This window comes from Micromesistius poutassou, assembly GCF_964030765.1.
Source record: "Micromesistius poutassou genome assembly, chromosome: 10".
NCBI lineage: Eukaryota > Metazoa > Chordata > Actinopteri > Gadiformes > Gadidae > Micromesistius > Micromesistius poutassou.
This window is the reverse complement of record NC_140280.1, coordinates 16,268,042-16,280,369: the sequence shown is the minus strand read 5'-3', so window position 1 is coordinate 16,280,369 and position 12,328 is coordinate 16,268,042. Positions and strand designations below refer to the sequence as shown.

Sequence of the window (12,328 nt, the reverse complement as noted above, 5' to 3'; positions counted from 1 at the left end):
CTGTGAATAGTAGGAGTAAGCCATGCTGTAGAGACTCAGGGATACAGTAGGAGTAGACAGGAAGCTTAAGGTGCACTTCAAAATGCGATTGACTGAATGGTTAGAGCCAGAAAGGCCCACATAGCAATCTATCTGTGATTCTGCTCTGTTTATTGTACGTATAAAATTGGGTCTGTTTTTCCGGTTATTACTTTTTCATCTTGACCAGCTCTTATCTGGAACTGCATGGTTGAATCCGTTCCGCTTTGATATTGTGTAGAGAAGGAAATTACTGAAGCGCTCACTTCCTCTCGCGCACACTCTCTCGCTCTCTCGCTCTCTCATTCTCTCTCTCTCTCTTGCTCTCACTGTCTCGCTTTCTCTATTTCTCTTTCTGTCTGTCTGTCTGTCTGTCTCTCGGTCCGTCTGTGTTTTTCTCTTCTTTTCTGTACATGGTATATTTCAAGCCAATGTGTTTCCCAAATGAGGGTCAAATACTGTGCAGCGTGTCTCTTGAGTCCAGCTTTTAAAACATCCCGTTTGCATGTAAGTAAGCATATAATTGAACTGAAAGTGGTTCTTTTTTTACCATTTAGATTTAGATTCATGCCACTAGAGGGCAGTGTTGGAAATGAAGAGAGACATGCTTCTTTTCGTTTCAGTGTACGAGAAGTTTCTGCATAGCTAGCCGACCATGTTCCCTGTTGTACCTGAAATTCCCTTATATTGAATTAGGACAAAGTTGGTAATCCCACAATGTTCAGCAATATGTCTGTAGAACCATTGCTGGAACGATCTGCCAATGGTGAGCAAATCAGGCCGCAGCATTTTCATGTCTCACGTTACTGTTCTGGTACTGAGGTTCTATCGGGTTAACATGACCACATTGGGTCGCATGGACACACCCCTAGAGCCGTATACAAGACTTTTTCACGTTTCATAATGTCACTACGATCCAGCTTCCCTGGACAGCCAAGGGTCAAGAGTTTGAGTCAAGGGTGGAAGTTCGGTAGGCCGAGAGCAGGAGAAGCTTTGGATTGTAGCTGGTACGTCTCTGGACGTTCGGCTGTTTAGCTCTGAATACATTTATTGTTTATCACTGGCACCAAGCCCACGGGATCGGATCAAAGCATCCATTCCGGCATCAGCAGAAAGGACAAAGAAAAGGTCCAAATGGACCTTTTCAAATTGTTGACAATTGGAAACATTTATTTCAAAGTAAAAGTTACTCTCGTAGCCCCGCTGGGATTAAGATTAGATTGTCAGAGTGATGAGCGATGGAGATAAGCTGCCTCTCGGTCGGTACCGTTAAGAGTCTAATGCCACAAACACCTGGGGAGGCTGACCGTCACGCCCCCTAATGGGGACAGTTTTATCATCGATCTGGCGATAGACGCCGAAGACATTTTTAATCGTTGAGCGTTGAAGGCTTGGAACATTGGACACGTGAAGTGCTTTGAATCACCCCTCTGGCCTGTTCTATTATTTACACTCCTGCCGTGCACTCGTGCGCTAATGAGTATACGTGTGCACAGTGCGAGGCATTGCCCTATCACTCTAATGAGCCTAGGCACAACACGCATGACCTGCACTGTGGCCTATTGGAGCGTTCCCAGCCACCAGAGGGCGCTGTTTGTAAAAACACAAGTCTGAATTCAGCACTCTTTGGTCCCTGTTGGATCTGTATGGGGAGGGGGATCCAAAGTGCATCGCGTTTGGATTTAGAGTAATCACAGAGGACCGTACACACTTCATGACGTACAGACAAGATGAAGGCCTTGCTGGTTCTGTCTGGCCCGCCACTTGTAGCCCCGATTGACGTCCCCCCCTCAAACTCCTTTCTCCCTTGATATCTCTCTTTTCTTTGAGGATATTCCCTCCGGAATATTCTCATTTCAAATCATCCATGACATAAAAAATGAAAGAATGAGTGAGCATTCATGAAAACTGCTTTTTTTTCATTTCTTTCCCTGCCTTGTGTTTGCCTTGTCTGCCTCCCCCCCCACCCCCCCCCCCCCTCTCTGCTGTTGTCCCCTTTAACTCCCCCCCCCCCCCAGTTTGCTGGCTAGTGATCCTGTCTTTCATTCTCTGCCTACAGCCTGCACTGGTTACCCGTTTTGATCTTGCATACCCGGGTGTGACCACAGCAAACTACATGGCAAGTTTAGTTTCCTTTTTCTCTCTCTCTGTCTGTCTGTCTCTCTCTCTCTCTCTCTCTCTCTCTCTCTCTCTCTCTCTCTGTATGTCTCTCTCTCTCTCTCTCTCTCTCTCTCTCTCTCTCTCTCTCTCTCTCTCTCTCTCTCTCGCTCTCTCTCTCTCTCTCTCTCTTGCATTTGAGGGATATGTATGCACCCTTTTTTATTTTTCTTTGGTTGTTATTTCCTTTTTTTTTGGCATTGTTCGATCTGAAATTCTTCTGCGCTTCTGAAAATGGCTATCTAAGAGAATACAAATGACAAAGGATGGATGGCTTCTCCTCAACCCCACCTCAGTGATGCATGACGTTGATTGTGATGCTGCAGACTCGTTAACACAAGACTTCCCACCCCAAATCACTCCCGTCATTCATTCCTTCATCCATTTCTAAATGCTTAGTTAGGATGTGTTGAGTATCTATTGCTCTTATTGTTTTCATTCCCAACAATATTTCCCTTGCGTGTTCCCCAGTGCTCAATGGGTTCCTTATACCGATACAGGTATGTGTTTTATTTAGGCGTCTCTTTAAATAATCACCGGCTACAATATGTTGTACAATGTTAATGATTGGGAATCTTAGCTATTTTCTCTCTTTTTTAATTAATTAATTTATTATTTCATAAAGCACAATTTATTTCATGTGGTCTACCTTTCAGTGTAATCGCTAAGTTCACATACCCAATATTCACGTATTTCCCTGTGTGATCAGGATCGAGATTACTTGATCTGGCCCAAGGGAAATTTGTTTAGGAAATAGAGGCTGCCTCATAAAATAAGACATACAATTATAGTGCAGTAACAGACATAAACAAGTGCAAACATAAGTGCATTGAAGTACATGCACCACTGACCCATCTTTTCACACCCTCCCTATTTCAGGAGATTCACGGATATGGGTGTAAGGTTTGTAAAGTGTAAAGGGTTATTATACTTTTTCAGGTATATTTTCCTGTAGCGTCTACCTGATGGGAGCTGTCCGTATTCTGAATACAGGACATGGGAGGGGTCAGCAGTCTTCTGAGGGATGCTGCCTCACCCCCATCACTTTTCCTTGCTGTGTGGACCGGTCTCTTTATTTGTAATTTTCTCTTACGATATTCCATAAGGTAATATACTCTCTATCACAGCATGATAAAATCATATCAATAGCCTCTGTCCGACCCCCAAACACCCAGAGTCTTCCCAATAAACTTCCCAATGAGTCGCTGTTGGATCCTAGTGCATACCGAATTCACATGGATATACCAAGACAATGTCAATATTTATGCACATCCAAGTATTTGTAAGAAAGAACCTGGGTAATACAAGCGTTATGGACCCGTACTGGAGAATGATGCCTCAGATGTCCTGGACCAAAAACGATTTCTTCTGTCTTCCTAGTGTTTAAAATTAGATGATTGTCACCACTTTAACCATTTTAACCTCCAAACTATAGCCCGAAATGTCAGTGTCCAAGAAGTCCCAAGAAGGCGTTGTCATCAACAAAACGTAACCATAAAAGTGCTGGGATGTTTCCACGTTTCCACGCTATTCACTTTTCCAGGCACTTATAATAATAGAGGGCAGAACTACTGGTCTATACTCATTGTTCTCTTGAGGAACAGGTATTGGGATGGAACTGAATGGGAATCAACAGACCTTTTGAAGGACAGAGACCCAAGTTCCTCTGCACATGTCTTCATAAGGAATGCTGAGACACCACATCAGGTGACCGTAGTGGTGTTTGTTCTTTTGAAAAGTCTTGTGGCTTCCCTGGGATTAACGTCTATCCTTGGAACACAATCATCAATTGTTATGCTGTTAATGGCACTATCACATTCTGAAGAGAAATCATGTAAATCTAAGCTAATGTGCAAGTTGTTAAAATCCTTTGCCTTGGTATTGTCATTTGTTGTGTGCAGTTGTTTCCTGGTGGGAGTCATATTTGTAATGGATTTCTGGGTATTATTGCATGGATCAATCAATTGTCCTTCTCAATTGATTCCTCGTATTGTCTTTTAGCTGTGTTGAGGTTCTGGTTCAGCTCCCTCTGTGCTGATCTGAGCTGCATTTGGTCCTAATTCCTGACGGCAAGCCAAGTAATGTAGGACTTGTTGTTGGGATACAGTTTAATTGTCTTTTGGGGTGTCACAGCAGCCACACAGATGTTAATACAAGCTGTGATGACTTCTGCTGACTCATGGAAGACGTCCCACTCTGTGCTTGAGTAACACCCCTTCAGAGTTTCAATAGTGTTGGCAGGCCAGACACTAGGTAGATGGGAATGAGCTGAACTGTGTCTCTGGCTGAGGTGAGGCAAGGACAAGTGGCACGAAGATTACAGTGACGACGATGAGCAGGATGAGGATGATGGTTTTATTCCTTTTATTGTCTTGGTCAGTACGCAGCAGCTTTCTGAATGACTGCCTCCTCAAGCACCTTTCTTCATCGCTGGGAACACGAAGGTGTAGGAGTACACTCCACACAACGTTTGAGTCATCTGGGCCACACACATTCAGTAGTATCTTTTATTTAATAACATCTAGTAAAGCCAACTTTGATTACTGTTTTACTTACCAAGCCATAAGTACAGTTCATATTAATACAAGAATATGTACGTGAATATGTATATATATATATATATATATTAGGGTTGTGAAATTAACGCGTTCATTTTGATTAATTAATCACAGAAAAATTAACGCGTTAAAAAAATTAACGCAGATAATAATTATTTTTTTTTTTTCAGATTGAGTTTTTTGGCACATACTTACAGTATTCAAGAAAAAGTGTTAAAGTCAAAACAAAGTATTATATATTTTTTGCCTGAAATGCATTGCATCTTGAGTGAGATGGAAATGTTATTATTTGCTCTCAAAATGCACCGTATGTTAATGAAAGACATGTTTTAAATAGGAGAGACATTGAACTTTAAAGTATATTATGTCTATTATTCATTGAATCACTCATCTGCCATAATTTATTTGAATTAAATTATTTTGAAATACGTTCTCGGCAAAATGTTAGTATGCGATTAATTTAGATTAATTATTTTTATCTAAAGCTATAGCATATACAGTATATATATATATATATATATATATCTATATCTATAGATATAGATATAGATAGATATAGATAGATAGATATAGCTGTACAGTGCAAATTAAAGACTTGTTGGCAAAGCGCAGACAAAACAGTGAGCTGAGCTGGAGTATTGTGCAGGTTTGTGACATGATAGATGGGACATTGTTTAAAGCACGGAGGTATTGACGTGATTCATAGCCGTCCTTCAGACAAAGTCGAGCAAGTGTGCATGTGTAGACAGCTGGGGGGAGTAAACACGTGGCAGGGATATCAGGTAGCCATAGCTGACTGATCAGGATGTAATTTGCCCTGGAAGTGGCTGCTTAGTTTTACTTAACGTATCCAGCTGTGGTTGATCATAAACTGTCCTCTAAACAGCGTTTCAAGGTGGTGCCCGTATTCATCTTCAAGACCTCCCAAAGCAAGGCTGCTCTGGGCATTGCATTTCTCATTGTTATTCATGTGTACAGGACGCTGGAAAAGGTTATTTAGAGTAAGGCATGCATTCCTCTCTTGTGGTGAGTGGTTAATGGTGTTTATGTAGTGTATGGATCTGTTGTTTACATTGATACACATACTAGTGAATCAACATAAATGTGTCAACACACACACTTGTGTGCGTGTTGTGGCAGGCGGGTTCCTATAGACTGAACAATAAGTGCCACTCAATTAATGTAGCAACTAAAGTAGCAACTAAGCAACTTCCAATGTACAGTTGCATACATCACTGGTCAAAAACGGTGATGTAATTCTATTGGATCTAATGAATATCAGCAGTTGAACTTGGACTTGTTTCCAAGTTGGGGGATTTGTTTCCAAGGGGGGGGGGGGGGGTTGGGGGTCTAAGAGGAGAGCAATGTTTAAGTCCAACCCCCATGGCCCTGGTGGTTTAGGGACCTTAATGTAATGATCATCGCTGAATGTAATGATCACCCTGTTGGTTTTGTTTCAAGCCTTGGGATTTTTTATGAAAAATGAGTTTAATACAGCCAAGGTAATTATAACCGCAGTGCCCCCCCCCCCCCCCCACCCACCCACCCCCTCTACATACACAGACAAAGCAAAAGTTTTGGTTTATAACTCACATGGGGGGGTAACAGATGAAGGAGTCTGACTCAGGGCGGGTGCGATCGATCTTCAACCGCTGTGCTGTTCAATCGATCGCACGCCTGTTTCCGTGGTAATATCAGCTCGTAAAAAATGCATATACTTTCTTTTCCCTCTTCTGTTGTGTGGGTGAGTGGGAGGGAGAGGACAGAGAGCCGGAGGGGGAGGGGCGAGTAATTAACCCTCTGTCAGTCATACAGGTGAGTGATGAATAGCTGCGTAATGTAAGATGCACAATGTGTGGACTGTCGGAGGGCTGCGGGGTCGGGGAAGGTGGTGGGAACGGGGCATAAGCCCAGACTGGAAATGGGCCCTCCGATTCCACTCCCCACTCCCCCCCTCCCCCGTCCCTCTCTACTCCACTCAACGTCGAGACCACTCCACATCGCACACGTCGTCAGGCCCAGACACCCGCCGCCCACCTCCCTCTTCCCTCGCCTCCCTTCCCCTCATAAAACTGCGTAAGAGTGATTTCATTTAATGAAACAGCGGAGGCTGAGAGATAGACGGTCGTTTCGGGCCTTGCTCAGCACTTAAAAGACACCCCGCACTTTTTAATTGGCTCAACCTCGGATGCTGTAATTGCATCTCTTCATGTTGTCATGCATACCATGGCAGCCACGCAGTGGAAATGCCTCCCCTACACGCCTCCCCAATGCGTAGGCCTACATGTAGAAAGCATCACACCACCATAATCATATAATGCCTTCTCCGGGATTTACTGGTGCAAGGTCTTGTCAGAAGACTGGACGTTACATTGGGAACCAGTCTATCTGTGTTTAAGTCTATCTCGACTATCTGGTGTTCTAAATATACAGGGTATGTTGGAGGCACACTCGCTATCGCCCTGAACCAATGCATTCATGCATTTTACTGTGCAAACAAAAATATGCCTATTATCTGGGCAATAATAATTCATTATTACGTAATTAAAGTTGCAATGCGAAACATATTTTTTTTATGACCTGGCTCAAGTGGCCATACCAAAGACTGGATGTTACACCTGATGAAATGATGAAATAAACTATTCATTACGAGTAAGAACAAGAGCATAACAAAGCACTGCAATCAGTGGTGGGTGTAGTGTACCGATGAGTAGAGCGGGTTCTGTGGGGAGGTTGTAGAGTGTAAACCAAACATTAGGCTAAAACCCAAAAGGCACAAACAAACTCGAGAACAAGAGCCTTTCATCCCCGCCCACTGGCTCCCTGCACAGATCGGCAAACAGAGAGGGTCGGCCCGCACTTCAACCAGCTCCTAGCTTCAAATGACCTCCACATGTCGCTAGTCCATGCGGATCGGTAATTATTTCAGTAATATTAGCAATAAAATCACATCCTGTAACCGATGACCAGCTAGCTATAAAAACGGCTGGCCGACCCCCATGCTTCTGTCTTTGTTTACATGGCCGTGTTGCCATGTCGCACCGTCATGCCGTCTTAAGCACGCCAACCAGTTTATCGGTCGACGGACAGTCTGGCGAGCTCGGTGACCCGAGTCTGTTCGGTGTGTGCTGTGCGATCGGCCGTCGTCAAAGCCGTCAGTGATCTTTTCAAGCCGTCTGTGTTCTTTTCAGCCGATTGCACATGTTGAATCGGCCATGGCCAAATCAGTCCGACGACCTTTTCTCGCCAGGCTGTACGTCGACCGATAATCTGGTTGGTGTGTCAGGAGCCCACAACAGACTTACTGCACTGGAGACGCTATCTTATCTTATCCTAGGACCACTTTCTTACTGGGGAAGCTAAGGCCTACAGACTGAATAACAAAATGCAATTCATGAGTTTATTAAGGCACCTCATCACTTAACACTAGGCCACCTGAGGCTGTCGTAGACGATGACATCCTATTGGAAGTGCCTCCAGGCACCTCACTGGCCAGTCAAGGCCACCATAGCCTCTCCTACGTTGTTGAAAATGTAGGGATGAGGGGAGGCGTAAGGTGCGTTATTCAGCTGATTGAAATCTGCAACCTTACCCCTAGATGCCAGTACGTCATACACACTGCACATTTAATATACTGTATTTGTATCTCTTTGTAAAATCCCGCTAGAAGACCTAGCTTACGAGTCACTTTAGCCAGGTCATCCAATACTTTGTGACATCTCACCGGCACTCTCCAGAAGTATCTTACTGCTCCATCTACAGATACAGATGTCAGACTGAATCACATAAACGTATTCACTCTGGATCTCATATTTTCTCCTTTGGATAAAAGGGCACAATAACTTCCCAGGCAGGGTCATGGCTGGCCCAGGGCAAAACAAATTGATAGTTGGGCATGGTCCTTGAAAGCGATTCTTAGTAGAACCGAACGGTGCTAAAATATGACGATAGCATCACTTTGTTCTCACTCCAGCCCCGCCGCTTCTTCTGCAGCTGTCAAGTAGCAATTTCAAATCAAATTCAGGCTTGGAATGGGAAAGCGAAAGAAGAGGTAAAAAAGTGAGAGACAGAATGTAAAGAGAAAGGGCGAGGGAGGTGTTTTTTATTGTGTTGTTGCTTGATGGTGAAATATTTCTTGTTGACATTGAGACATTGTGTCTCTAGGCCATGGTGATGTGGAATGAACGAGGGAGGTTAGATTGCAGACCATCATTTTAGAGCTGCATAGTAATTCAGTTGTTTATTCTGCTCCAAGGCCTCGAATATTATTGTTGTTAGAAAAATAGAGAAATATAGCTTCTGCGTTTCAGACCTCAGACTGCAGCGCTCACAAGAAAGAATCATTGTGATTGTTGTTACTGTATTTCCTGAGTTAGCTGAATTTAGCAGATATAATGCGGCATGGCTCTTGCAATACATTGGTTATATTTATATATTGTATACTTTTATGGACTTTTTTGGAGGGTGAGCAGACTATAACTGCAAGAAGTTTTGTAGTTGTTTTCATAATGTAAGAAAATATCCTTGCTTGTTGATCTGTTTAGATTGTTTAGTCATGTAAACCATGTTACCAGAAATGATAAAATAAAAATAAAAAATCTGAGCTAGCATTTTAAAAAGTTAGTTTGCTATAATGGATATTTAATACTTCTCACACATAATATTCTTTTATTTCTGGATAAATTAGGTGTGTGTGCTTTGAGCCAACATTTACACCTCCGTCCATAAGCTGTCTCATTTAGTCCCTCTGCAGAGGAGGTTATAATCTCAATGGAACAAGATCATATATCGCCCTGTCCCTTGACCATAGGCCCTAGGTAAAATCCTGAAAAAAAAAAACGGATGGTGGATGATTGAGCTGTAGTGTCCTATCTCACCTGGCAATGAGATGAAAAAACAGTCATCTAACAAGTCAATTCCCTCAGCCATCAGTCACAGGTAAACCAGCCACCTCAGTGATTACTATGTTGGAGCTGTGAGGTTGCATTAACATAAAACATGCCCACAAATAAAATGTGCAAAAAACAGTCAGTGTGGAACTACGGATTGATTAAAATACCCACATACATATGTATTTACACCATACACATTGGCTGTGTATGGTGTATTGCTGAATGTATAAATGTGCTGTTCCACTCGCTCTTGAACTTCTTTTACACTGGGTTCCTGCAGTACTGCAGTCACACTGCTTGTAAACGTATCCATTTTCTAGTGCTTATTTCCGTCTATTGTGTGCACATAGACTGTCTTTTTTGATAAAGAGTACCTGGCAAATGTGTGTGCAAACCTTGCAATGTGATTATTTTATAAAAAGGGTTTCAGAAAGGACAATTATAAAATGGTATTTACACCTTTTCAATTTATTCTGGAATTGTATTGCGGCAGCAAAACCAAGCTCTTTAAAAAGCTCCTATATAAAGACGATGAAAAGGATGACGGTTAACGTCCATAGACGTTCATAAATCAAGCTAATTAAGGCGTTTCATATTGACTTTCAGCCGCTAATAACTGATAGAACAGTAGCTAAAACGTGAAACCAGTCGGAGGGTACCGAAACACAGCTAATTGGAATTTATAGTTTGTGTGGCCCGTAATGGTCCTGTTGTTGTTTGTCAGCGCTTGGATCGTGTATTGGGGATTAACAGAACCAACTGTTTAGACGGGCCGTAAAGCGGCGTCTCCTGCTGATGACTGCTGGGTTAACATCCAAGCCCAGATTGCGTCAAACGGCTCGGCCGCAGAATCCCCCCACTACAGGGCCATCTCCCCCACTATGTTGGGGCGTTCGCCTCCACACTTGGCCACACTATGGGATCCTCAGAAATTGATTCGCTGCTGGACGATTTGCTGGACGATTTTGGCAAAGGGGTCAATTTTGTGGGCCTTTTATCGGGGCTCCCTTTAAAATGGTTTCTGCTTCTTTCTTTCTCTTTTTCTCCCTCACTGATGGAAAAATCCATCAGGAATATGATTTAAGTGTGGTGACGACTGTCACAGGAGGGAAAATTGAGACATATTGAACAGTTTGCTCCACTGTAGCCAAAGAGCACATTTGATTATAGGAAGGCTTTTGTGGCCGTGTGCACAATTAACACACAGGGTAAGATACCGAAAGCTTTTTAACAGAAACCGCTTTATGAATTTGTGTAGAGGGCATGGCTGAAGCTGCTGTATGTGTCCAAACGGCATTTATGATTGATCCCATTCCCAAAAATAACAAATGTATTTCTTATTAGGCCAGTGTGTGGCAAAGGACTCCTTATATGTTATGCCATTACTGCACTCCTTTCATCTTAACCTCTTAAATCCGCTATGATTTGGTGCTGTCACACAATATATCAATCATACACAGTAAACAACATAGGTAGGACTCAAATGTCCTGGCTGCGACAAATGGGCACAAACATCTTTATAAAAATGCTCAAATAAATTGCTGTATATTAATGATGGGTGATTATAGAAATACATTTGTAGATATGTGAAATATAATTTCATAAGGGTTATATTCAAAGTATAACTTTCCATCTTACAAAATGAAATCTCCTTCATTAGAGAAGATACATATACTTTAGTAAGACACAGATGGCTTTGTGTCTCTTGTGTGCATGAGCTGAATAACTTTTGTTGGTCTCATTGGCTTTTAAAAACAAAAAAGTGTATTTTTTAATTGTACATTCTTTTTATCTCGAGCCCCTTACAGACCGATCAAAACCACAAAAGGTCGATTTTGTGGGGCTGATCCAAAAAACTAAGCAGACATGACTAACTTACAAGATTTAAAGACATCAAATCCTTTCCCAAAGTGCAAGTGAAGTGCTTTGGACGATGGAAATAATTGTAGCATCACGCCACCAGCCACCAGACGCAGCCTTACACCACGTCCATTCTGTTAATGATAATTGGATTTGTGGTTCTATATGTGGACAAGTTCCATATTACGATGACTTATAAAACGGGTGGCTTAAATCAAGCGATCTGATTGGTTCCCAACTGTTGTATATTGAGCGTATACACACAGCTATGACACCCGTTCAGTTTACGGAGTTCAGTATCACTCCGCGCCTAACTTGAACTGTTTATTTAACCCTTATTTATATATAAAAGCAATAGCATAGTTCACTGAAGCCTAAAAAACATGTTGATTGATGGAGAGGGTGGAAATGTTGTAAAGCAATAGGCACACGGTGAGTGAACTAGAAATAGTAGGCTAAATTGCCGGCGAACCAAGCTACCGTCTCTAGCCTTCTCTCTCAAGGACGCTACAGTGTGTTGCATAGCAACCGCCGTACACTTTGCAGGCAGCCAGGAGGGACTACATATTTGTATTCGTTAAAAAAAAACCTCTTCCGACTTTCTAGTTTTTTCAAGATTGAGAGTGTCTATGACTTTCATTTCGCCATACTTACGTAACCGTTTTATAAAAGCAATAGATCACTTCAGTCAGTGAAATGTACTCATTATACCACAGTTAAGGGCAGCAGAGGGACGGCGACCCCCTTGTTGTCCCCCGTTGTCCCTTAACAGTTAAGGGACAACGCCCCTTAACTGTGGTATAATGAGAACATTCCACAGCCTGTCGTGATCTATTGCTTAAT

The 12,328-nt window shown here is 42.6% G+C and overlaps 1 protein-coding gene across 3 annotated transcripts in view; it reads left to right on the top strand.

Moving 5' to 3' along the window:
- The window catches only part of dlg2 (discs, large homolog 2), a gene marked incomplete at both ends in the record, with an annotated part of 124,633 nt that overhangs the window by 60,028 nt on the left and 52,277 nt on the right, over nt 1–12,328 (top strand). Inside the window, one exon of one of the 3 annotated variants that reach the window (XM_084474442.1) lies at nt 2,078–2,137. The exons of the other annotated variants lie outside the window; for them this stretch is intronic. Within the exon in view, the coding sequence (XP_084330568.1) occupies nt 2,078–2,137 (60 nt within the window). The remainder of the gene's footprint in view (nt 1–2,077; nt 2,138–12,328) is intronic. 3 annotated transcript variants of the gene reach the window in all.